The 26,801-nt window shown below is 39.3% G+C and overlaps 7 protein-coding genes across 7 annotated transcripts; 5 read left to right on the top strand and 2 right to left on the bottom strand.

Annotated features, from left to right (window-relative positions):
- The first annotated feature begins 1,742 nt into the window (after nt 1-1,742).
- Nucleotides 1,743-3,029, top strand: F4817DRAFT_331407 (uncharacterized protein). The gene has a single exon (XM_049302498.1). It carries the CDS (start codon nt 1,857-1,859, stop codon nt 2,730-2,732), a length of 876 nt encoding a protein of 291 aa, XP_049161071.1. The 5' UTR covers nt 1,743-1,856; the 3' UTR covers nt 2,733-3,029.
- Nucleotides 3,030-3,166: 137 nt separating this feature from the next.
- F4817DRAFT_34199 (NAD(P)-binding protein) lies at nt 3,167-5,262 on the top strand. The gene is made up of 3 exons (XM_049303844.1): nt 3,167-3,522; nt 3,726-4,608; nt 4,665-5,262. Exons 2-3 carry the CDS (start codon nt 3,731-3,733, stop codon nt 4,789-4,791), a joined length of 1,005 nt encoding a protein of 334 aa, XP_049161070.1. The 5' UTR covers nt 3,167-3,522; nt 3,726-3,730; the 3' UTR covers nt 4,792-5,262.
- A 1,161-nt stretch (nt 5,263-6,423) lies between these two features.
- Nucleotides 6,424-8,300, top strand: F4817DRAFT_34243 (uncharacterized protein). The gene is made up of 3 exons (XM_049303905.1): nt 6,424-7,194; nt 7,415-7,477; nt 7,536-8,300. Exons 1-3 carry the CDS (start codon nt 6,976-6,978, stop codon nt 7,566-7,568), a joined length of 315 nt encoding a protein of 104 aa, XP_049161069.1. The 5' UTR covers nt 6,424-6,975; the 3' UTR covers nt 7,569-8,300.
- Nucleotides 8,301-8,839: 539 nt separating this feature from the next.
- On the bottom strand, nt 8,840-11,409 carry F4817DRAFT_34189 (glycosyltransferase family 69 protein). Its single transcript, XM_049303826.1, has 2 exons — nt 9,642-11,409; nt 8,840-9,591 (listed from the first exon to the last, which is right to left on the bottom strand). Exons 1-2 carry the CDS (start codon nt 11,191-11,193, stop codon nt 9,518-9,520), a joined length of 1,626 nt encoding a protein of 541 aa, XP_049161068.1. The 5' UTR covers nt 11,194-11,409; the 3' UTR covers nt 8,840-9,517.
- Nucleotides 11,410-18,778: 7,369 nt separating this feature from the next.
- On the top strand, nt 18,779-20,718 carry F4817DRAFT_34179 (uncharacterized protein). The gene is made up of 3 exons (XM_049303809.1): nt 18,779-19,016; nt 19,082-19,798; nt 19,877-20,718. Exons 1-3 carry the CDS (start codon nt 18,960-18,962, stop codon nt 20,669-20,671), a joined length of 1,569 nt encoding a protein of 522 aa, XP_049161067.1. The 5' UTR covers nt 18,779-18,959; the 3' UTR covers nt 20,672-20,718.
- A 350-nt stretch (nt 20,719-21,068) lies between these two features.
- Nucleotides 21,069-21,750, bottom strand: F4817DRAFT_363677 (uncharacterized protein; the record flags this gene model as incomplete). Its single annotated transcript, XM_049306664.1, has 3 exons — nt 21,069-21,335; nt 21,418-21,606; nt 21,688-21,750. The coding sequence occupies 3 exons, from the start codon at nt 21,748-21,750 to the stop codon at nt 21,069-21,071; spliced, it is 519 nt and encodes a 172-aa protein (XP_049161066.1).
- A 2,004-nt stretch (nt 21,751-23,754) lies between these two features.
- Nucleotides 23,755-26,128, top strand: F4817DRAFT_363675 (uncharacterized protein; the record flags this gene model as incomplete). The annotated part of the gene is made up of 3 exons (XM_049306663.1): nt 23,755-23,858; nt 23,916-24,225; nt 24,275-26,128. 3 exons carry the CDS (start codon nt 23,755-23,757, stop codon nt 26,021-26,023), a joined length of 2,163 nt encoding a protein of 720 aa, XP_049161065.1. The 3' UTR covers nt 26,024-26,128.
- Nucleotides 26,129-26,801: the final 673 nt, after the last annotated feature.

Genomic DNA, 26,801 nt, shown 5'->3' with positions numbered 1-26,801 from the left:
TAGGTACCTAAGGTATCCATGTACCCCTACTTATAAGACATACGCAAGAGTACAAAACGAAGCCTGGCCCATAACTCGTCGTCATTTCATCAAGGAACGAATGAGAGTACACGAAGCCGAGGGCGTTAATAGGAGGTAGCCAATAATACCCACGCTACGTATAATAGCCCTAAGTATATCAAACGTAGCATTTCCGTTTGTCTCATACGGTACCCAGCAGATAAGGTAATACAGCACCCACCCTGGCCAGGTTATGTCACAAACTAAGACGGCCGTTGCGATGTTCGTAAGGATGTCATAACCTGAGCATGTGAAGTATCATCTCAGGATATGGCATTATAGTTTATACACATGATGAATATGCCAACCAGCCGCTCAGGTTAAGGCGATGTCGCAACGTACATACAGAACCTCAATTACCCAGAGCCTAGGGAGTATTTGCGGTAAACTAAACGATTGAGTATGAAGTAGTTTGCCTAAACAGCAGCTGATAGCACAATATAAATATACAATACATGTCAAGTTCCAGAAGAGTTCATTTCACTTTTTCTTCACAGTCCTTGCAAACCTCAGCATAAAGTCGAATGCGGAACTGAGTCAAGAATCTTGAATTTAAAATTATTGAAATACACACGCTAGACCTCCCAAGCCAAAGTCATTGAATTATGTCTTCGTCTTCAAATCGCCCAAGCGACCAGCCATCGGGAGCAACCACCATGTACGTGCTGTATTGTCAAGAAGTCTTAGAGATGTCCATATCTAACTTGTCTCTAGCCAGAAAGACAGCCAAGTTTCTTATATGGTGGCGACATATCTCAACGCGGAGCCAAATATTCACGAGCAAGTGTCTGGTGTAGTTCAATTTAAGAAGGGGGGAGAGAACAGGCAGGAGTATTATGAAGACAAGGCTAAGAAAGCTTTGGACAATTTTGACAAAGCTTGGAGCAACGGAAGATAAACAATGTATTCGGGGATGGGGTAGAACTTCTACCCGAGCACATTCTTCAGAAGTCGGTGAACTATGGTCCCGGGTATGGAAACTTGAAAGGGGTAGAGTAGAATGCCTAGAGTTGAAAGGATACTGAGATATAGAGTAATGAACGTGCGAATTTATTCCATAATAAACTTGAAGATATCAGTTGTCGGGGTTACGTGAAAGGGCTAGAACAGTCTTTAATGGCTACCACGGTTATTGAATGGCCTAAAGAATGATACGCCGGCAGTAAAAGTCATTTGTATAGGACTACAAGGGAGAAAACTGAATATTGACTTCAACTTGTACATTTGGACTAAACAGTAGAGATCTGGGCTAACTAGAAGCCACTGGAATACTATAATATAGGACAAGTAGTAACACATTCATTCATACGGTCTAGCTTGCCTAGTAGGCAAGCTATTTGAACGCTTTGTTCATTTCCAGCTTGTTTTATTAGCTTATATCGATTTCCTATCATATCATCCTGATCTAAAATAACAAAGATTAAGATTATAGAGAAACAATAGAGCAATAATCCCCTAGTCTTAGATGCCTAGGTAAAGTACGTTTCTATACTATTGTGCTGTTTTCTGGTGACAACGAACTAACAGCAGTAACGTATTTCGTAATCCGCTTGAAGTCGGTTGTTTTGGAACAGAAATGCTGAAATGAACAGTTTCTTATTGTAGGCACCGGACCATGGCCTATAAAATTTCCCTTCCGTCCCCCAAGCAATTCAAATCTTTTTTCCTCATCATCCTGTTTACACTCAAAGATCAAGTAACAACAGATAACTTCCTACAGTTTTATCAGTACCTAGTAGGTAGTTATACATAATTAACTCAATTCGATTCTCCGGAAGCTTATCAGCGCCACGAAAATGGATTACAACAACATTATACATGAGTGTCCAACGACCCCCCGTCTGATGACTGATCGGGATAGACCGTCGTGTGCTACGACCCCACCTTTGATGACTCCTCGGGAAGAAGTCGATATGGATCCCTCCACGTTATCGTACGAAGAATTCACAGATGGATCTGTATCAGCCAGACAGTTCTCGGTTAACATCCACAACATAAACAACGTGACCTTTATTTACGGAGGTCGTTCGCCTGACAATTCGCAAAATAACGCCCCTGACAATTCGCAAAATAATGCCCCTCGCAATTTGCCATATAATGGTCCATTCACACGTAGGTATACGTTTGATCATACCAACCCGCCTTCACCTGAAGAGAAAGATCCCACCGATTTCATAAGAAATCCTAATACTGATGAGTGGGTAAGACGTGGTTGGGGTGGGGAACGACGTCACGACAACCACTCTCGCAACTTTGAAAGAGATACAATCCCGCAGAAGTACACGTTCCCTGACGTCTTTCGACAACCACGACCACAACCACCACAACCACCCCAACCACAACCACAACCACCACGACCACAACCACCACGACCATATCCACTACCTCCTGTCGAAGAACCTCTACATATACCGACGGAAGTGCCTGATGAAATTCCAGCCTGGGCTGCGGCTTCCCGCAACACCATCTTTTCACGGCCCCGTCACCTCATTCCCCCAAAGCCTATAAATCCGGTTAAGCATCCGAAGCAGCCCTCATACAGGGAACTTCCAGGGCAATTCAGGCCTCTTCCTCGCCCGCAAGAGGATACCGATCACCGAACCGGCGATGGTCCCTCATCCCTGCCGTGTTTTTTAAACGTGCCGCCACCGTCAAGAACCCGTAATCAGTAAGCGGGCAAGAATCTACTAGCGACAATAGGCTGATGATGCCGTCGCTACTTTAGGAAGTCCGCTCTTATTGATATTGATTTGTTGTTTCTTATGCGCATGTTATCTTGTTTATCTTGTTTGTTTTGTATGCAGAAATAATTTAATAGCTACCTTAGGTAGATAGTCACTGAGAAAATATCAAAAAAAGGGGGGAAAATAAAAAACATTCCCTTAAAAATCTGTCATATTTTCTCGCATCCGGTGAAGTTGTATGTTTACCTAGAGCTTGCTATCATACCTATCTCCTTAATGTCTCGGCTCATAGTTCGAGTACTATAACTATCTTTTCTAATGATAATCTAGTAACCGCTTGCGTATAAATAAACTACGGTCGCCGGAGTTAGCGGCGATTGCCAAGGGTTATCGGGATGCGAGTAGCCGGCATTCCCCTTTTAGGCTCACATGATCCGGACATGGACGAATAATTTCCCCGCCCATAGGAGACTAGACATTATATGAACGATTCTCATTGGCTAATATGATATTAATTCCACTTGGACTATTTTATCTCCAGTAATCTCCTTTTATCGTGCAAGGACAATCCATTGGCACTTCTGAAACACAGAATAGTGAATCTATGTGATGCTGACACGAAGTTATGGATGGCAGATGAACTGTAACGGCAATGTATATAAATAGACCAGATAGGTCGGGTTAGTTTCTCGTTCCCATAGGCTTCCGACCGTAATATATTACTTCTCTCTTTGATCTAAGACTTACGTTAGCACGCAATCGTTTCTGTACCTGCAAAGTGCGTATAATACATTTTCTCGATGCATTCTAAGTGAACTAATTAGATGCGATGCGAGGCATCTCACTATACTGTTTATATCATTGAACTTTACAGCCCGAGCCTCAAAACAAGACTTTACTGCAAGAATAGCCATAAAGGCGTTAAGGCACTTATTCATAGGGTCCGGAATTACCTTGCAGTTATGCCTGACAGGAATTTAGGCATCATGTCAAAGCTCTGGAACTTTCTTGCCATGGTCTGGTACCAGCTGACTTTCAAGGCTCAGCCACTCCCCGATGATATTCGGCTTGATGGACTAACGGCCATCGTGACGGGCGCGAATGTTGGCCTAGGCTTCGAAGCCGCTAAGGAGCTAGCATCTCACGGGCTATCAAGGTTGATTTTAGCTGTGCGCGATCTATCCAAAGGAGAGGCAGCAAAGGCCGAAATTTCTCGGGAGACACCTGAATGCGAGATTCTGGTATGGCAACTAGATCAGGAGTTGTGGGTAAGTATGGTGGCGTTCGCTAGGCGCGTGAGCACCGAACTTGATCGTCTCGACATCGTGCTGCTGAATGCGGGGTTGAAGCGGCTTGAGTTTACTCGGTCGCCGACAGGCCACGAGGCACACATTCAAATCAACCACCTCGGCACGGCACTACTATCGCTACTACTCGTGGAACCACTGCGACGAACAGCGCGCCAGACTGGAAAACCTAGTCGAATGACTATCACAGCGTCTAGCGTCGCCTTCGCGGCCCCTGAGCAGGACATCCTGGAGCCCAAAGGTGGAAAGGGCATCATTCCCTGGCTCGACGATCCGGCTTCGTTTACCCCAGGTGACAGTCGCTATAGCCTTTCAAAGTTGTTAGATATCCTGTGGACACGTGCCCTCGCCGCCCGTCTCGACCCTACCAATATCATCCTCAATACTCTCAACCCTGGGTATTGCAAAAGTGCGTTCCACCGCGTAGATGCGACCGCAGAATGGGTTTCGAGTTTTCTGGCCTGGACTAGCGCCGAGGGTGGTTACCACTTAACGGATGCTGTTGTGCGACACCCGGATAGCCACGGTGAATATTTAAGTGAACAAAGGATTAGACCGTGAGTTAACCCATTTTGCGGTATTAGTTGTATTTCTTTAACTAATAAATCCCTAGTGTTCCTGGTATCGCGTTGTCAGCCAAGGGCAAGGAGGTCCAAACGAAATTATGGGATGAGACGATAGCCTTGTTCAAAGCGGAGTGTCCAGATGCTAATATCGAAGAATTCACTAGAGGTGAATAGGGGTTGACTGATAGGTGGCGGGAATGTGGGCTACTGCCGACAGACATCTAAGATAATTCAATAAATGACGAGCAGCTACTTCCTGCCCACCTACTGCCCATCCGGAGATATTAGAGATTGCTGAGTGATCGAAAGTAGGAAATGCCTTAATCAATATCAAAGGATTTTATCTACAACCTCAAACTAGAAGATTCATTAAAATGACATATAGTTTGGGTATAAAGCCCTAGCCCCTGACGTGTGTAGAGGCTCCTGCAAAACATTGAAATCGAGACTGGAGACAAAGAATAACGGGATTTTTATGAGTGCGCACGTAACCTGAATGCTGTAGATGACCCTGAACCGAGCATATTCGAGGATGGGAAGCCCCGGGGTTAGTCACATGGCACCCAGCAATGAAACCAACCACATATCGTTAACAATCACCTTTAGAGATGATAAAGACCTACAATGCCGACAGGTAATGTAATTTTGTCCCAAGATCTCCCTTTCTCAGTCTTGCTCATTTCGCAAACATGGTAATAGAAAGCTCATGTGTAAAATCATGCCAAGTACCTGGGTAGAGATGTCTTAAAACAACTAAGGCATGATGTGACTGCACCAATTGCGACGAGGGGTCTTTATACTGCCGACCAGAGGTAGGGGATGCAGTAAAGAATAATGAAAACAGTCCGAAGTGATAAATATTGGTTCAGTACCTAATTGATCGTCTTGGAATGGTCTGCTGGGGATGGCCTATCAGTTGAAATAGGCCGTGCTGGAACGCGCGAAAAGAGCAGGGGAGGGATGATGGAGGGATGGCAGGTGAGGAGATCCGAGCAGTAGTACGATCTTCCTAGCCGTTTTGTTTATCCCCGGCAGGTGCTGGGTGTTGATCCCAAGATGACGACAAAGGATTAAACGGTAGATTGATAACCAGGCAAATTCAATCGGGGAGAAGGTCAAATCAGTTCATTCGCTCCTCGTTTTATTTGTCGCATGGCTTTACATCGTACCAGGTAGAATTTCAGGCGCGCGGCAGCGGTCACGCACCAGTGAAATGATCGAACGTGGTCATGGCTGAGTTGGAGGACCCAGGTAGAAGTGGAATAGGCGTATGTAAGGCACATATATATGGTATATATATGCCCTTAGCTCAATTCAGTAAAATCAGGTGTCGTCCATGATGGGAGATGTGCGAAACGTGGGATAAAAATCAATCAGATGCGCCAATGATAAAATGATGAAAAAGGTTGAAGAAGAGGAGGGGAAAACGGGAAATGGATTTCTAATTAAGAGAAAGAAGAAAACATAAAAAAATTAATTAACGTAGGGAAGGTACCTCTTAGGTAAGTAGTAGTTCAAGTCGGAAAGAGCATACCTAACTGCGGAAAGATGAGGGCAGCAAAGTCGTAAAATACCTTCCAAGGTTTTATTTTTCAAGCAATCACGGACATTGTGTTATCAAACTCATGCGCCCCAACCCTTTCGATCCTAGGTATCTGCCCATCTTTTTTTGGTCTCTTTTTTTTTTTCCTTACCCCCCCCCCCCCTCCCCTTCGATCATATCGGACCAATTCTAGACCTGATTAGCCGGGTCTGTTTATGCGACATGCTGTCACTCTGGTTTTAATTACTATTATTACCTTGTTCCAACTTGTTCCAAGGTATTATTCGAGGTATTATTCGAGGTATTATTTCGGCTAGGTTGGGTGGTGTTGCGAAGGAGGAGCTATTGAATCTATCGAATCAGTGCCTGGGCGCGGCAAGAACAACAACACACCTCATGTAGGTACCTGCCCTAATCACCTTGCTGCCCTTTTGCCCTTCTGGCCCTCTTCGCTCTTAATCTTCCCTCACCCTCCCCATCGATTCTGTTTTTTCTCCCCTTTTACAACTTTTATTCTTCTACTCTTCGCTTTAATCTGTACCTATTCAAATCCACATAAACGATTTACCAATTTCAATCAGTCATTTTATTCCACAAATTTTCGCACTCGCGTCCACTCACCGCTTAAAAGTTCTTGTAAGCTGCCCAACCCAAATCTTTCCTCTCCGCGCCCATCTCTGTTCCCGGTCGCATTGCGTTTCGCATTCGCACATTGTGTCGCTTCGTGCATCTCGCAGCTTCATCCGTCACGCTACGTTATTTGCTAACATTTGATGTAGAATTTATTAAACTTTTCTTTTAAGCAAATAGCCAAGATGCCCCGTGAAGGAACGCGATCTGCCACCGGCAACTCCAAGCCGCGCGTCTTCCAGACTGTTGACACCGCGCCCGCTATTAAGCGTACCACTAAGTCTAGGGTGAAGAAGTCGCCCACTGCCAGCACCAAGCCTGGACCTAAGGTGAAGGCTGCGAAGCCGACTGGTGTGACCAAGAAGAAGTCTACGGCACCTAAGAAGGACGGTGTCGCGACTAAGGTAAGTTTTCTACCCTTCATCATGAATTCCTATGTTATGTACAGCTTCATATCACCCATCATTGAGATCCTTCTGATGGGCTGGATCTCCATCCAGTCTTACTACTCTCGGCTGTCCCTTCATGGATCCTAGGCCTTACATTCTCTCGTATTAGTTTTGGACAAACTACACGTCGCTATAAAACGCTCGTTAATGACCTGTTTTCTGACATTGACCATAGGTTAAAGCCGCTGTTAAGAAGGCAGAAGAAAAAGTAGAGAAAGTAGAAGAGAAGGTCAAGAAGGTGACTATTCCCTGAGCCAATAGTTCACTTGCGGATATCTTATTAACTTGTTTCGCAGACCGTAGCAAAGCCGAAGACAGCTGCTAAATAGATTCATTGTCGTTCATCACTATCAGTTTCAGTCTATATGGCTTAGACCATGGACTCGATAGTATGAGACGATCACTCCAGGTTCTACCATCTACTAGCTTCCAGTTTGATGTACTGGGTTCCTTCTATCGGAGACTAAGCCGATATATGTCCCTACCTCTTACAGCGTCAACCCGGGTCCAACAATTGTGTTGCTTCAATTCCTCCGGATTGTTGGAATTTTCGGCAACGCAGTCTATAACTCCATCCCAGATGTTTTCTCTTCCTATTCCATTAATGGCCTACCTTTTTAAGCCACCTCCGATGTAGCCACGGCCAAGCGAATTCGCAATACCGGTCTTCCCAATTTCCACAGCCGAGGATCAGTGTGGGAACTAAATGTCGGCCTAATATGCGGTGGATTTGCAAGCTCATACAATGAACTGAACAGTGGACTTTCGACGTTGACGGGCTATCGAGCGTCTTGGCTCTAGGACAGGTGTTTCGGTATGTGATGCACAGAATTGGGATGGACGCAATGCAAGTATATTGTTACGTAGTCCTAGTGGGATCGCATCAGGTTCCTAAAACTTAATCAATTCAATCTAGTCTATACAAGACCTTTTCACGTTTTATATGTGTTGCGTATCCCTTGTATTTTGCATCGTCATGCGTCTTTATATTCTTATTATAGTCATGGAGCTATTGGTTGAAGAATAGTATCTAAATACTTTACAGCAAACGTTCATCACCCTCGACACATTTAAGCAAGCAAGGCAACAGTAGTAACGTAAAGAGACGTGAAAAATAAGAGTGAGGTATCTAACCTAGAAATACTGTGGTCATTTTATTCTCTGTCTTAACTATATGAAGGAACTTAAAACTGTAAACTAAGTCATAAGCTCCAACCCTACGACAAACCCATTAGTATCTCTTAAGATTAAACTTTAGATCTAGTTCCCCTATTTTTCTCTTCAGTCTTTGTTATAGAACTACCACCATATCACCTCTCGACATCTCCCCAAGTACCAAAAAGGGGGGAATCTCCCCACCAAATAACAGAGCAGCCGTGAGAAAAGGGGTAAGATGAGCCTTAGTAATCACACACATTGCTAGACTCTGTTAACTCGGAGTACCTGCCTTGGGTATCTCGGTGTAATCTATTCTCGTGATATTTAAATATTTACCATTCAAACTTTCATCCTTGAAATTTGGCCAGTTCTTTTAGTATTATTCTATGCGCGTTGACTTTACTTGGTAGGCCCCTTTAATCATGATCCGAACACTAATTAGCTCGTGTATAAATATTTAGAAGCTTTGTTATCACCCAAGTCAATACTCCTACAAGAATGAGAGCTAACATCTCATATGAACAATAGTAATAATTAGTTACTTCCTATCTCTGTATTCTACGCGTCATTAAAACCGATGGTTTACCCTGAATACAGTATACAGCGTCTCTCTGGCTATCTCGATTAGAGAGACAATCTAATTCCGCACCCTTTGTTGATGCTTTCCTCCAACGACCAGATAATATTATCTCCACCAGGATTTTTAATACATCATCCTTAAAAGGGAGTTAAGTGGAGCTGGTATCAATGTCCATGCCGAACAATCCAAGCTATCTATCAACTAGTTTGCATCTTTCTCGGCAATTATGTCTTATATATGTAACCCAGGAGCCGATATAATTCAGTATCGCAACTGCAAGCCTTGTAACCAATAGCTGTAACCTTAGGGGTGTGCCTGATCCGATTTATTTTGATACACTCTGCGGTGCAACAGTAGCTGGTAGGACTCCAAAGAAAGTGCCTTGCTCTCACCAAGGGCAACTTCCAATGTTTTGCCAGTGTGCTGGGAGATTTAAGAGGAATTGAGTTGCTGCTTCTTGCGAGCTTTCTCGGCCTCTTCTCTTATTCTCCAACTCACCATTGGGTCCCACTTCTCACCTGACCGTTGCACCTCTCCGTGCTATGTGGGGAAGTGCATTACCTGGCCAGCAGGGATCTTGATATTCTCCCAGTTCTTGTCTTCATCACGCTCGTCTAAGCTTAATGTTAGTATAGGAAATAGCAGAGTTCCCGTAGAAACTTACCAAGCTTTATGGCTTGCATTTCTCTCACCCCACAAAACATCCCATTGCGGCCCTCCCGCTGTACTAATTGCCAATGACCGGTGTTGCCCTCCCCAACCCAGATCTCTTCAGTGAATATATCACCTTCTTGGACTGTACGGTGCGGGTTACGCGTTGGTAAGGACAAAATGTGCGATGATAAGGCGTGTGGAATGCTAAATAACCGTTCGAATCTTCGAACCAAAGGCAGCCAGGAGAGAGTGTTTTCCGTATATGCAACTCGAACGTAAGGATTCATATATATCCCCAACTCTTTCTCCCCGGCTTTCCTTGCTACCTGAGCCACGTCGGCATGGAATAAGCAGCATTCACAGGCGTCGAAGAAGAGCTCAGGCTCGTAACGGAACCGGACTGGTGCTGTAACGTTATGTGGCTTCGCGGGATCGATAACATAGCTGCTAATATCCTGAAAGTGAGAATTCGGTAACGTCTCGTTCATATTCTGTACATATTTCGCCTGCATCGCTACCATTCCGCTCCAACAAGCCTGGACAGGAACAGCATCCTCTTGATTCAGGATGGCAGTCCTTGATACACCTTCACCAGCATCGAGGAATACTGGGAAGAAGGGTAATCCGGCAGAATAACCTTCGTAGTCACGAGTGACATACAGGTCATAAAATTTTAATGGAGTCCAGAAGTCAACGGCACATGCTGATAAATAATGTGATCGTCCATCAGACTCGACATTAGTACTGAAAAGCAAATGCGCCGCTTCCATCGCGTGGAATACAACATCGTTCAGGAAAAGAATCTTGTCATATCGAACTGTTCCAACACTTGGATCGAATCGGTCGAGTGGTCGTAAGGCCCGATTTCGCATTTCGGACAAATAAGCTAGACGCTTCACTCGCTTGGTTTCATCAGGTAGTGTGACGGTCGGGAAATCCGACAGAGGCACGTGGGGATCGTTGACAATGTAATTCTTGCACCTTAGCTGCCGTCTTAGGCTTTCAAGTGCCGCCGCGCCTTCCGGACCGCTATCATTCTCGTAAATGCTCAGAAAGACATTATTGTCACCGAGTAGATGTATTAACTCCAACAGACTCTCTCCCCAGAAACCATTGACCAGATGACCCTCCTTATCATATAAAGAGACGGCGATAAATATCTTCTCATTATTGATATTAGCACACCCCGCTTCTCGAATGGGTCCTCGGCATCGAGATTCCAGGTCTCGGTAGTGCTGAGGGAGTCGCGTGTAGGACGGAGCGAAGATAGGCGTTCCTATTAAAAGTATACATATAATTATAATGATGTATTTGAAAAATGCGAGAGCTAAACCCGCAGGGCCTCTCCGTAACTTTCGTCGAAGACCTCTCGGCCGAGCCAGACACCACGAGAAGAGTCGTTTATCCCATCTCTGATCAGACCCAACTAGCTCCTCTGATGAGGCCTCTAAATCTTTCCGCGCATCGTTTCCGAGAAGAGAGGAAGAGGCAGACGACGAGGCATGAGCCTCATCGTCGTCTAGGAGGCCGATTCGTTTCTCTGCTGATATAGAGCTAGGCATTGATGGAGTAGCGCATCAACGCGGACGGACGACGATATATAGGCCGACTCCAAGTCAGGCCGAGTGCGCGTAGCACAACTAAGGCTATTGTCCTTATGCCAGCTTGACTGGTGAGTCGTAACACCCGCCAGATATGCCGAAGTATAACAAATTCCAGGAAGACGACGAGCCGAAGATCATCTATGTATCGATCTTGCGGGGAAGTCCTGTCGGGTACCAAAAAGCATGCTACTTCGCACCCATGAAGCGGTCCGTGATTGCTGGCCCTACCAACAAAACTGACAAGGTCCTCTCTTTCTCGTATACGATCCGGCTAGCTTGGAACACTACCGGCTATAGATATGAACGGTGGAATATAGGAGTGACGAAGTCGTACGAACGGTTAAGGTCGAAGCGGGACGAACGCGGTCGGGGACTAAGCTCTATTTGGTAAATGCTGCAGGTACGCGTAAGATTGCCAGGACAATTGTATCAATTATTTGCACTCTTTATGCGGGTGTTTGAAATCACGCGGTTGACAAGAAGCAAACAAAGTACTAAAAAATGGCGTGAATATTCTGTGCGGTTGGGCGCTACAATGCGGGCGTAGAGTTTTGTTACTTGGAATTAAAGGAGTTGAAGGTGGAGTTGGAGTTGGACAGGCAGACAGGATTAAAGAGGGATAGCAACCATGGACACTAGAATAAACGCTGTAATGAAAAATGACTGCGCCGCATTACGTAGTGGAGAGGCTTTGCAGCCCTTGGCGAATAACCTGTCCGTGCCGAATCCCGCGTAAGGACTGATAAGATCTAATTAATGGAGTATTTAACTTGATAAATAGGTGACGTATGTAAAGCCAATACCTTACAGATAGATGCTTAAATTGTGGATCCGCTGCTACGCACGGACCAGCCACTAACGAGGCGTCATTGCCCACGGAATGGCTTTAATTGTATATATAATTATTTTTGTAATTTTTATATAAATTTAATAATTAATAATATTATACGATTTATTTAAATGTTATTATTAATTGTAATATTGTATTTTAAGTTTTTATATTTGTAAGTATAAACGTATAAATAGTTATTTTTGCAAGTAAAACGTTAATTTACGTAAAAATATAAGTAAATATTTTGATAAATATTTATGTTAAAATAAATAATAATATTAATTACGATATTTGACGGAAAGAGTAATAATAGTTTAATTAATGAGGCTTTTAAAAGTAAAGATATTTTTATAGGTTTTTAAGCCGGTTACGGCTTTAAAGTTATAAGCGTTTATAAACGTATGATAAATATGGGCGAAAAGTTTAGTAAAAAGTTTAAAAACGTTAAGGTAAGATTTAATGCATAAAGCGTAAATATATAAGAAAATTATAACACGGTAATAAAAACATTAAACGTAATAAATAATTTTATAAATGACGTTATTTAATAATTACAAGTATAATTGGTTTTAATTAAATCATTACCGTTATTAATAATAAAGTTAATATTATTAATATTAATATAAAAACTTACGTAAAAAACAAATTTTATTAATTTAACAAATAATAATTAATTATTAAGTAATAAGCTTAACTTTTATAATAATAACGAAGAAAGTATTATATATAACGATTAAAAATGTAAAGTTAAAGTAATGTAGTTTAAAGTAATACTTCATTAAAAAGGCGAAAACTTTGCAAAATGCAAAAATAAAAATAAAATTATTTTACCTTTTTATTTTAAACTTATATGGGTAAATAACCAAACGTTATATAAATTAAACAAAATCTAAAATCGATTGAAAATAATATTAGTATTATATTATTTATAATTAATAAAAATATTAATAAAATTATTTGGGAATTTTTAATAAATAATAATATAAATACGTAAATAAACGTTTAATTAAGTAATATTTATAAAAGCTATTTTACAAGTTTTAATAAACTATTACGTATTTCACAATTTAATAACAACGTTTATAACGTTATTATTATATTAAAATAAAAGTTTAATTAATTTTATACAACGCATTCGTAAAGCTTACTACCGTTTATTAATATTTATATGCGGTATAAAACAAATACGCGAAATATTTATTAACATACTGCGTATATACGCACCAAAAGTATAGCTAACGTATTACGATTATATGGAAACGTAAAATATAACGAAATTGGTTGAAAAAGCTATGAAACAATTTGGAATGATAACATAAACGGCAGTAAAAAATAAGATTTACGGCATTTTAAAAATAACAATTTAATTATAAGACAAAACAGCCTTATTTTATTATTTAAACATTGGTAAAACTATACCTGGCAAACCCGGAAAAGTTAAGATTTAATAAAAAGATGTATAACAAATAATACTTAACGTTGCATAAAAAATAACAATATTTAACCTTAGTTAAAATGACCGATAAATTAATATGGTAAACGATTAAAGTTATACAGTTAAGTTATTTAATAACAAATGTTTTAACTGCGGTAAAAAAGGTTATTAAGTTAAAGATTACAATAAGAAATTATAGTTTTCACGTAAGACAATACCTAACGGTAAAAAGATTATTATTAAAGGAATGTTTTTTAAAGATAATAAGAATTTTATTAAGAAGTTTAGAGGAATACTTAATAAGTGGAAAAACAAAGGTAATAAAAAAGTCTAATTTACCGATGATAAAACAAATGACAAAGATAATGATAATTATAGAAAAACGTTAAACGATAAAGATTTGGAATAAACCTTTGCAGACGTTTTCGACGACTTTTTATAAAGTCATTAATAAAATGAATAAAAAAGTTACATTTACTGGATCGAAGTGAATAAGAACAAAAAATTATTATTATTTAAAGATAAGTTTATTTAAGAAAGATACGGAAAAAATTATAACGTATTTAAGGCATAAATACATAACAGTAAAAATTTTATAATTTTTTTTAATTACGGCTGTAAAGTATGTTACGTTACGGAATCTTTAGTTAAAAATATAATAAAATATTAATTACGAAGATTTTTTACGATAATAGGAATTAAAGGAGTTAAACTACGAATTAAACAAGATATAATTGTTTACGTAAGATTTAAAATATTAAACAGTTATAACGTTACTTTTACCGTTATAACGGGAGTAGTTTTAGACGGAACATTTTTTGGTGATTTTACGTTAAAACGAGGTATTTTTTATAAGTGGGGAGTTTATTGCGAGAGACTTTTGTTTAATAAAATTATGCATTTAAAAAGATTTAATGGCAAGTTTACTTTAAAACTAATAAAAGACCTACCAATCCATTGTTTATCGGAAACACTTGATAAAAAGACTGTTTATAAAGTAATTAATATATTAACGAAAATACGATGGCATAAAAATACACCGACCGATAATCTTAAAATTAACGAATATTTAACTTAATACAAATAAGAGTTTTTTAAATTATTCGACATTATAAAAAAACGTATAAATGTGAAGTTAAAGACAAAGCACGAAATTAATATAAAAGATAATTTTCCAATTAAACTACCATTAAAACGATATAACCTTTATTAAGAATAGGCGTTACGAAACTTTATAAAGGTTTACGAAAGTAAAATTTTATAAAAAAGTAAAAACTTGTAAAAGTTACCATATTTATTAACACTTAAGAAAGCATTAAGTTAAACCATTAAACTTAACAAAAATAACCTTAACATTATATGGCGTTTTTATTATAATTATAAGGAATTGAATAAACATATTAAAAAAAACGCATATTTGTTATTTAACGTTTGAAATTAAATTTAACGGGCGGTAAAATATCGATGGTATATATTTATTAACTTAAAAAACAGTTTTTAGCACATTAAAATCTAACGAAAAGATTGTGAAAAAATAGCTTTCGTGATACTATTTAAGATTTTTAAATGGATTGTTATGCCGTTTAAATTGATAAATGTACCAGTAATATTCCAGGTATTAATCGACAAGATTTTAGAATTATTCCGTAAATGAGTAATTGAATTATTAAATGACATTTGTATTTAAGCCGATACTAAGGAATAGTTTTACAAACGAGTTATGGCAATGTTTATACAATTTATCGAATACGGTATAATCGTTAATACCGCCAAAATATAAATATTCGTTAAAAAAGGAGTATTTCTAGGATTTATAATATTAGAGAAAGGAATTAAAGCTGATTTAACAAAAGTTATAACAGTTAAAAATAAACTAATGTTTAAAATAACTATATAAATTAAAGCTTTTATTAACGTTATTAAATATTTTAAAAACTTTATTAAAGACTATTTAAAGATATTAAGCTTATTTATAACGTTAATAGGAAAATATAAAAATATATTTGTGAAGTTTAACGTTGCGGTAAAGGTAGTTTAAAGATAAATTCGTGACATTATTACGACGATATTTATTATATAAAAATTTAACTAAAAATTATTATTTATACTAAAATTAAATACTAGCAAAAGATACGTAAAAACGGTTATTTTATAACTATATATATACGGAAATTAATAAATTCTTTATTTAATAGTTTATTTTTCCAAAAAGTTAACAAATATGTAAATATGTTATTTAACGTAAAAAAAAAAATTATTAAGGATTATACTAACATTTTAACACTGGCAATATTAAGTAAAAAGAGGAGACATTATAATGATTATAAATTATAAATCATTAAAAATGATTAATATCAAAGTTAAACAACCCGTTAAAATCCTTTATTTTTTCAATATTATTAAATATTACGGCATTAAAATTATTTATTGTTTAAACAAAACCAACGTTTTAGCCGATTATTTATTAAAACCTTTTAATAAATTAAATTTAAATTATCCGGTAAACGAAAATATTGCAAAAAAAACAATTTAATATCTTTACAAATTAAATCGAATAAACCTTTAAATGATATATAAATATTTACGATTTGGAATAACATTACCGAACGTTATTGAGAAAAAATGGGTAAATGATTATTTTATTATTTATAAAAGATATTTACACAAAATTATTAAGTATAATAAGGCTTTTAAAAACTTGTTACACGCAGTAAAAACGGTATATAAAACCGTAAACTTTTAAAAAATATTAAAATATAACAATTTAATTATCCAATTACGTAAAATTCACCACAACCAAAGTTATACTATAGTTAAAATCGTATAAAAGGAGGTATTAAAACAGTATTAACATTTAAATATAATATTAACCGTATAATAAGTTATTGTTAAGTGTTTTGTTTATTAATTAATAAAAAAACTTAATCTTTTGTTATTTGATTTATAACCAATTTAACCTTTAATATTACTGACGCGGTAAATAATTAATTATATATCGATTGTTATATATACTTTACTAGTAGTTATAAAATATGTTACGGGATGGGTTAAAGTATGTTTGATGTAAAGTATTACGTTTGTTAAATACCAGTTATTATTTATATATATCGGCAATATGTATGGTTATTTAAAGAAGTAAATTAACGATAATATAAGATTATTTATAAACGTAAACGTTATTAAATGGGCATAAGAAAAAGGTTTAACGATTAAGTATTTTACGCCGTTACGACCAAGAAAAAACGGTAAAGTAAAAAAAACCAACGGAAATATTAAAAAAATTATGTTATATGAATACCAAGCAAATCTTATAGCAAATTTTTTCAATTTACTAAGAAAAGCGTTAACTATATACAATCGCATTTCCAAGTCAGGAGGATATAATAATTTTTATTTAATGTTTGGTACGTAACTTTTATAAAATTAATAACTAAACGAATATAACAAATATATACGCAAAATGACGGAAAAAGAAGAAATATTATTTACAAAACAATTAACCATATAATATAAAACATTATTAGTTTATGGCAACTTTAATAATAATAAATTAACAAAAGACTAAATACGCGCATATTTGTAAGAAAAAAAAGGTTTAATTAAAACGTATACATTTAAAGATTAAGTATTACGAGTAAAGTAACAAACTGTTAAACATAAATTTTATTACAATGGTTTTTAAGCTATTAAAAGTTATTATATTAACAATATATATTAGATTTAAAATTTTGGTAATATATTATTATAAAATAAATATAACGGTATTAATTTATTTTTAACTTATATCCAAAATAAACATTTAATTTATAATATATAATATGTTAATAAAAGGTTATTAAATTAAAATAAATAACATTTATAAAAACAATTAAACTAAAATATGTTAAAAAGAGGTATTATAATAATTAAAGATAATTATGTAAAGGGAAAAAGATAATGTGGATTTATTGTTACGTATAAACCAGCCATTAACAAAGCGTTACCGCTTACGGAATAACTTTAATTATATATATAATTATTTTTATAATTTTTATATAAATTTAATAATTAACGATATTACGCGACTCACTTAAATGTTATTATTAATCGTAATATTATATTTTAAGTCTTTGTATTCGTAAGTATAAACGCATAAAATTACTTAGGTTAAGTTAAGTTGCGGACCTTAATTGGCTGCCTTCAAATGGAATTATCTGAATGAATACTTAAGTACTTACATATATTAAGCAGTAAACTGCCAGTAAGTGGTAGACGGGAATTTATTGGTTTCGGCAATTAAAGTTTGGTGGTGTAACTACCAGCCACTAGGTAATACGCCGTAATTAGGTAAGTGAATGACTACATGTATTAACTAAGCTGTTATGTATCTAATATTAATGTTGTACTTCGTATGCTTGATTAAGTATACACACGTACTGCGTGTTTGAATCATTGTACCTGGGAGCTACATTCATGTACATACGTGTAGTGACACAAGACATCCGAGATAATATTCTTGTATAATCGCGTATTTAGTAACAGCTACACGTGTATTCGCGCAACCCCTATTTCTTGAGACTTTGTATTTTATATTACCTCGTTATAAACCAATACCTATTTTAATAAATAACTACCTTTTTTCATTTTGATTTATAAAGATTATTTGTTTATTTTTTACCTGCCCCTGGTAAACTAGATACGGTGAAAGGATTCCGACAAATATGTATTGCGCTGAACCAGCTTTTATTGACACAGCCACATTGGAGCCCAGAAATACTCACTTACCTATGATGCATCTTATACATATCGCGTAGCTAACTAGGTACCTGCCAATCGCAAGATCTACTATTTTAGTTTATGAATGTCATGTTGACTGTCATACAGCTGAGTCTATGTAAACTCCACAATAACTAAAGGAATAGCTACCTCATATAAGAGTCTTTAATCACTAGCATTTTCATGCAACCCATGCACCTGTGCCAGGTTTGTATAAGCACCGGCGGGAACGCGGGGTTCAAATAATTGGAAATCAGCCTTATGAGGCCAAATCGAGGCGTGCATCTCCAGCGATGAATAGGTTTTAATTGCTTGAACTTTCACCAGAGATAGATACCTAATATATGTTACTTACAAGTGCTATAATCTGACCTTGCAGAACGTCAGGTATACCACTAAGATAGTTCGCCAATGACAAACTCATATCTGACATGCGCTTATATGAATGTTAGCTGAAAAGCTGAGTCTTACATATAGGACAGGTGTTTCGGCTTGTCTTTCCAAAATAAAAATTGCAGATCTTCTAACGGAAAAGGGCATTACATTTACCGAATCAAGTATGTTGTCGCGATGTTCCCTTTATCTATTGAACGTGAGCCCAACTCTGTCCTCCTATATATGAAAGGCTAGCCAAAACTCCGTACACCGCATTTTGCGTCCCTTTTAGTAAACTGTTTCAACATCGATCGACACACTTCAAAGATGGTAGGCGTACCTAGATCTAAACGATGCCAGCGCTGTAAACGCATCAAAATTAAGGTGAGAATAAACATCTATAGAAGAAAGAGCCAGTTAGACTAATTATATCTATCCACCTTGTTTAGTGCGATGAGAACTGGCCGACATGTACTCCTTGCCTACGTGCCGGGGTTGCTTGTTCTGGCCCTCCTAATCTGACCAAGTTTATCCATACCAACTCCCACTCCTCGACCACTGACGAAGCTAAGGGGGATGAGGTTACAACCCAGCTCACGACTCATAGGAGACCGGTTGGTAACCTGGAGAGTATCCGCCAACGAGGATTGCCGGGTGGAGCTTCGTTTGGAAATTTCCGCTTTGCTCCCGATGGGCCACGAAAAACCCTCACGACTGTGGCGGAGCGTGTAGCTGCTCGTCTGGTTGGATATCTCTCCCACGAACATGCCCCGTGGGATATACTAGCTTCCTGTGGGTATATTAAACACCTACCGGTTAGATTGAGCGAAAGTTCCGCATTGAGAGACTGTGTTGCTTTAATGTGTTCTACTTGGATCAACTCACGACGAGGTTCTATGCCAACTCAACTCCTTGATTCGAACCTCTATGTAAAAGCACTGAGGACTCTTCAGCGTGCCATAAACGACCCTCATCAACAGCTCAGCAGTGAAACGCTAGCTGCTGCAACAATTCTAGAACGGCTGGAGCTTATATTCGATACGCAACGTCCCCATTATCGATCACACCACTGGGAAGGAATCCAAACTCTGATGATCAAGCGAGGTCCACCGAATCCTCGAGACTACTTAGACGTTCATTTAGCATTTGAAAATCACGCAGCCCTGGTAAACATCGCCCCCTTTTATTTTATTTTTAATTCCTCTTAACGAAAAATATAGGCTTGACTAACTTGACCCATTTAGATATCACATTGGGTTGTCGCGGGAGGCGAAAACTTCTACTTGAGCTCACCATGGAAGGAGGCAATTCAGCAATCGTTCCTAGCTATAGAGCACTCCGTCTCAAGTGAACGAGCTGATTGCTATAGCGTAGGTTACTACTATGGATACTGGCCCTATCTCGTCCACGGATTTCGACGTGTTGCCAGTAACTCAGATGTGAACTCGCAACAAATACAAGCATTGGCTCTTCATGACAAAGTCGCGGCTCTCGCTGCGGATATCACATGTATCGGCGAGCCAATCCTACTAAGGATCTGTAGCGCGGGTCATATACTTGAACAAACAGATCCCAAATCTCCAATTGGTGTGAAGCTCCATTTTGGCAGCTTACATAAAATGTCATTTTTTATATCATATGTCATGATACGAACGATTTTTAATCGAATTCTGCACCACTTGACAATTATGCTGAAGCAGCCAGACCCAGCCCTAGAAGAAGAACACGGAGATCTCTGCAGAAAAATGTGGACATGTATCCCATTCATCAAGGGCTTAGGGATGGTGGCCTCTATCGCATTCATTCCCCAAATGTATTTGTCATATGAAGGGGCCGGAGAAAATGAGAAAGGGTACTTGCTTGACAACATAATGGAAATAGTATCATATAAAGGGAGCGGGAGATATCCTACAGATAGACAAGCGATGGAACGTTCTATACTCAATTATGCAGAGGCTATGGTCGGTCGAAGCCGTTTTGCTACGAGTATCCCTCCTCCGCAAAGGGACATCGTTCAGGCGGAGGAAGCACAAAGCTAATAAATCCGCGATGAGCATCTTTTGCAAATTATTTAGAAATAGATTTCCTTTCAGTCATGCTTCTAACTCTCACTCTTCGTAGGAACTTACCTGATAAAATTCATATTATTTGAAAGCTTCATCAGCCTCATAATAGGGGTAAGACCAAACACTTAAATAACTTTACCACTTGGCTTGATGATAAAGGGATTTCTATTTAAATGTATATATCTAATAGCCGGAAAAGGCAAATGGATACCGGAATATACCTATTATTCAGGTGACCTTTCTTCAAAATTCTCAAAGCTGAAAGGAAACAAAATTAATTAAAGGTAGTTCAGGGAACTAGCCGAATGAATAAAATCATACACATATGCCACTTCTTGAATCACCATCGATGTAAACCCCTCTGGCGACCTTAAAGCTGGTAAAAGATAGCGGGAATGGCGGCTAGAGCGGCCACCATTGCAAGCATTGCCTTGTTATCCTCCATGGTGGTAGCCCCGGAAGTTGAAGAAGTAGACGAGGAGTCGGAAGAGGTGGAGGAGCCTGGAGCCGAGTCAGATCCAGTGGAGCTGGGAGTGGAAGAGGCCGTAGGGGTGGCATCAGCCGATGAGGATGGTGATGAACTAGATTGAGAAGCTGTCGTACCGGAGAGCGCATCTTGGACCTTCTGGTCGTAGTCCTGTGTACCAAAAGTCAGAAAACATTCCCTTAGATAAGAAACGTGAGGATTAAGTATATGCTTTGGGTTTATGTTTACGTACGGGGTCGTCTACGGATATCTTAGCTTTGCAGGTGCCAATGGCATTTCCGCAAAGCCCGACACCCTGGCAATTGCCATTATTACCCTTTTCGGTGATACAGCAATCTGTGTGGTTTTCACCGCTGACTATGGAATAGCCAGGGCAGCACTTGTTGTTGGAAATCAACGTCTGACCCGAAGGGCAAGATCCCTGAGGAAATGGTTAAGTCAGTTCTAAAGTCGAACATGTGGTATCTATCGATGGCCCTGAGTATCTCATATTACCACTCACCGTGATCTGCGCCGCGCTGGATACACCCAAGATGGCGAATAGGACAGTGACGTATGCAACCATTGTGGATGGAAGTAATTGATTGTGATATTTTAAGTTTTATTTGAAGAGTATCAGGAATGAAGGCTTCCGTGGCTTCACGATGATGGAGTATTGTTGTAGTATATTGCCGTTGATGTGGTGAAGATAGTGATGTGAGTGTGTCTGGTTCAAGTCCCATAACGAGGGAAAGATTTCACCATTATATATGAATTTTAGTTTCATTAAGGGAAACCTATATCACATATCATGGGTTGTCGCCGTAGCTAACCGCCCGCTCATTCCTACCTTTTCAGGACCATGAAGTTGCACAGATAGCAGGGGACCTATAGTATCAAGCGATAGGCGTTATCAAAATCTGAAAATAGTGGCTTATGATCATCGCAAGACCTGTAAATAACTAAGAAGTACACCCAAAAATAATAGGGGCAAGCTTTATGGACCGCCTTTAACTTCCCAAAACGGAGAGAACTTCAACATTGGTACGGGGACCCACCACCTTGAGTAGCGGTGCGGCTGAACCGTAACCAACGATATAACCCATGACTATACTCCTAGAAGTTAATTCAATGCAGCCTTACTTCTGCGTTACATGGCATATCAAGTAAGACTACCGTTGTTCTAAATGAAATGGATGAAAATGGGAAGATGCTGCGACTATAATTGTGTGGTTGTATGATTTGTCTGCTGATCCCTAAGGGTACTCTTATGTGGAGGAAAGGTACCAAACATTAAAGCATTGTCCTAAAGCCTTGTACATGTCCTACTACCATTCTCGGTGAAGCCGATATTTCCAAGTCAACAATGACATCAAGTGACAAAGGTCTGCTATAAGGAGCAGTACAAGACATATTGGTAAAAATACGTATATATATCGCCTCTCCCTCCACTCATGAAGAATCTCAGTTAGTCAATTAAGACACACATATAACCCTTATATCATGTTTTTTATTACTTAAGTCGGTGCAGTAATGTTTTCAGATCCTCTAACTATGAAGTAGCAATATTATATAGAAGCTGAGTATTTGGGTATGAATTTCCTAATTACCTACCTACCTAGGTATTCAATGATATCTTCATCTTATGAAGGTGCAGTCTTGTATGTAAATGCTTTCGTTCCTACTGTCTATATTTACCTTAGGTACTTAACATAACTTTAAGCCTCTTAACTACTTATCCAGGAGGTCTAGCCTTAGGACTCTAGTAGCCCACAGCTGTGAAACTAAGAAGGGAATTCTAAATAAATAGGCCTTTCAATAAGTGGCATTCTAAGTTGTCGGCAATATTTCCACTTAACACGTCCTTCCTAGCCGTAGTTACCTACCTCATATAGAAGTATAGGGGTGTTTGTAAGTTAACCCATAACACTAGCCTTGCGAACACTTTTTATTCAAAGGGAAGTAGTTGTTGGTTTTACGCCTTGCTGAGCCACAGCGATACATATAGGTATGAAATAATATTCCCTCTTCTTACAAAAAAAAAAAAAAAAGTCTCCTCCAATAGGTACCTCTTATATCAGAATAACAGCTAACGAACAATATAGCATTTTAACTAGATTTAAGGAGTAGTTGCTTATTTAGTAGTGATCGTGTGAACATTCCTCACCTAAGGGGGATAGCTTTGAATGAGGACAGTTTGATATTATAATCTATGAGTTTCGATCGATTCTTCATATTTACCAGTATTACCCAATCCCTCCCCACCGCTACCAGAGTACCTAGGATTCTTCGAATCAACAAACCTTATCGGCGTTATTTAATCACCAGTTGGTAGTGGTCCACTTACACCCTACGACTGCCTGGAGTTCTGCCTTGGTGATGTTTACCATCATGCAACGTGAAGTTTATTATAGGTAGCGAATTCTTGTTTGGGTTAGTAAAGGTCCATAATAGAGACATCTGCCTTGGAGCTATACCGATTGCTGCCTATTATTATTGTCAAATGCGACCCGTGCGTCATGAGTTTATAAACCACCTCATATCTAGCTGGTATCAAATGCAAACTAAACATGAAATAATGTATTAAATAATGTCGACATCAGTATCGCAGGCTGCGGATAATGCTGACTGGCGTGGTCGCCGCTCCGGCAAACCGGGGGCTGATATTCCACAGCTTAGCTGCGAGCTATGCAAGTATGACTTAAAAGATATCGCCTGTAGCTAAGCCGATACTAACTTGTTCTATAATAGGAAGCGAAAAGTCAAATGTGACAAATCCAATCCATGCTCCAATTGCGTAAAGGCGGACGTGGTATGCGTCCCTATTCATCGCAAGCGCTTACCCCGTGGTCGCCATACCCACCCCCGGTCACTCGCGACGCTCAATACCGGCGAGGAGTTAATGTCCCGAATACGAAACCTGGAGGCTCTAGCTTCAAATATCAATGAATTGAAAGACTCGGCGTCGGAGCCCGGACCGGCGACCACAGCTAGCGCCGAAGTGGGCATAGATACCGAGAATGATGTTGGGTGGCAGTTCTGGGCTCAGATTGCGGACGAGGTAATATATATCCATTTATGATGCTTTGATATCAACTAATGTTATAAAGGTAGAAGGCCTCTGTGATATCGTCGAGCGGGCCTCGGATGACGAGGAGAGCGTTTGGTCAACCCCGAATTCTAGTTTTGGTACTAATTTGAGGGTAATTGGCATTGGATCATCTACTCATGGTGGTATCCCAGCAATTAATGATCATCTAAAAACCCCTGCCGTGACGGCTCAACTATGCGAAATCTACCTCCGCCAAGTAGACCCCATCATCAAGGTTCTGCATCGGCCCTCGCTCAGCAATTTTATGCAAAACGGTCAGCGCTATTTAGGGTACGATACTAACCACGTATCTACGATGTGTCTGAGCTCGGCCGTCTGCTTTTCTGCTGTGGCGAGCATGACAGAAGAACAATGTCAGAAATTGTTCAATACAAGAAAGCTTACGCTGATGGCACAGTTTAGAGCAGCCTGTGAAGCTGCCCTCGAAAGCTCGGAACTATTAACAACGAGTGACATCACTGTCCTGCAAGCATTCGTATTATATCTTATTGCTAGGCGAACCGAGGACTCAAGTCGCGCCGTCTGGACTATGATCGCATTAGCTGTTCGGATAGCAAAAGCTCTGTCTATCCACATAGGAAGGGTAGAGTCTTTCTTTAACCGGCAGATGAGACGTCGGTTATGGTTCACGGTGTGTCTTTTAGATCTTCAAGGGGCACTTGAAGAAGCCACAGAACCACTCATAGAAGTTGATGAAATATCATCGGATTTTCCCGTCAACATCAATGATTCCGAGTTTGACGTCGACACTCCAGGGGAACTTCAGAGCAAAGATGGCCTCACTGATATGACTTTTGCTCTTGTCACATATCATGCACAGTTAAGCGGGCGACTCCTGAATTTCCATGGTAAGGAGGCGGACAAACTCAATTGGGAAGAACGAGAAAGACATGCTTCACTCTTTCAGCAACACATTTTGAATCTTTTGAAATTCTGTGATCCAGAATCAAGCGCGTATGCATGGTTCACTTTCCACGGGGCACAGTCACAGGTAGCATCAATGCGTCTTGCAGCTCTGAGGCCGTTACACCGCGTTGCCAATCAGCCCGCTCCTCGTGGAAAGTTTACAGAGATCCTCAACGACGCCTTAAAGACTTTGGATGAGGTGCACCTAATCAGAACCAGTCCTAGAGGAGAGGGGTTTAGATGGTACGTGGTGATTCAGTGGCACGCACTAGCGAGCGCTATCGCTGAATGTTATGTCTGCGCAGACGTCTCGACTCTTCAAACCGCTTGGCCAATAATTGAGAGAGCCTTTGAGCACCATAAGAAAGACATGGAAACTTACCGTCGAGGGATGTTTAAAAAGCCGTTGGAAAGGCTAATGATGCAGGCAAGGAAGAGAATCAGCGTCCTTTTACGCAACCTGAATTCTCTCCAGGGGTTGCCACAGCCTTCCTTTAGCCTAGACCAAGCGGATTATAACCCGCACTTAGGATCATCAGATCCTACTGCGACCGAAATAGACCCCAGCTCGATGGACTTTTCCATGAACCAACTTGATCCTCAACTCGCTATGGATTTCGATTTCAACGAGGCAAATTTGTTTCTGCCTTTTGAAACTTCCGCTATGACAAATCCATCAATGTCACCATGGTCCGTGCCACAGATGCCTCACGGTCAGAGCTCGGGGAGTAATGATGTCCCTGGAGGGAATAGTGGCTCTTCCGAAGACGTATCCTGGAAGACATGGGAAGATTTTGTCTCTGAACTTTCTTTCAACGAATTCACCAAGCATCCTGCTTGATGAATTCTTGGATACAAGTCGATTATTGGATTTACTTGTCAATATATTACTAAGCGCACCTTGCTTGACTTAACAAATGCATTAAGTCTTAGGCACAAGCAGGATGATATGAGTATACTTCTATAGATAATAAGCGACACCTTGGATACCCGTTATACATAGAAACCAGAATTTGAACCGTAGTATATTTATATCTGTCTAGGTAGCTATAATATCGCTATAATAGATACCTATTGTTCTAGGATAAGCTCGGATGGCAACTTCTAGATATAATTATGTCTCAAGATTAGGGATAGCTTCCTTACTATGGGGTAAACAATTGAAATAGCGCTTAACGACACAGTCTACATTTTAAGATCAGATGAAAACACGAATAAGGCTAGGTAATGAGATATTTTATTCAATTGGATCCCCAGATTTTGCGTGACCATATTGTAAGAACCGACACACAGCGAAACTTTGCTTCATAGCATAGCTCCGACGGAACTTTTCGGATAATACGAGTATATTGACTAGATGACCTACAAAGCAATTGCCATTTATGGCTCGTCTACTGGAAATTGTTACTCGCCCTGTCATTGAAGCGTTCCTTAGGGTAGCCCCTGGATCCGGGTTTTATGGACGCTTCAAAAGCCGGTATGTCAAAATCCGAAGGGTCGGGTAAACACCAAAATGATGTGACACGGCCCTCGGATAGCCACAGAAAGCTTCGATCAGGAGACTTTCTTTTCACTTCTCTAGTCGACGTCACAACTCTTTCACATCTATACATCCCCCT

The sequence above is a fragment of the Daldinia loculata genome, assembly GCF_022478755.1.
Source record: "Daldinia loculata strain CBS 113971 unplaced genomic scaffold F4817scaffold_12, whole genome shotgun sequence".
NCBI classification, from domain to species: domain Eukaryota; kingdom Fungi; phylum Ascomycota; class Sordariomycetes; order Xylariales; family Hypoxylaceae; genus Daldinia; species Daldinia loculata.
This window is presented reverse-complemented; position numbering and strand designations above follow the sequence as displayed.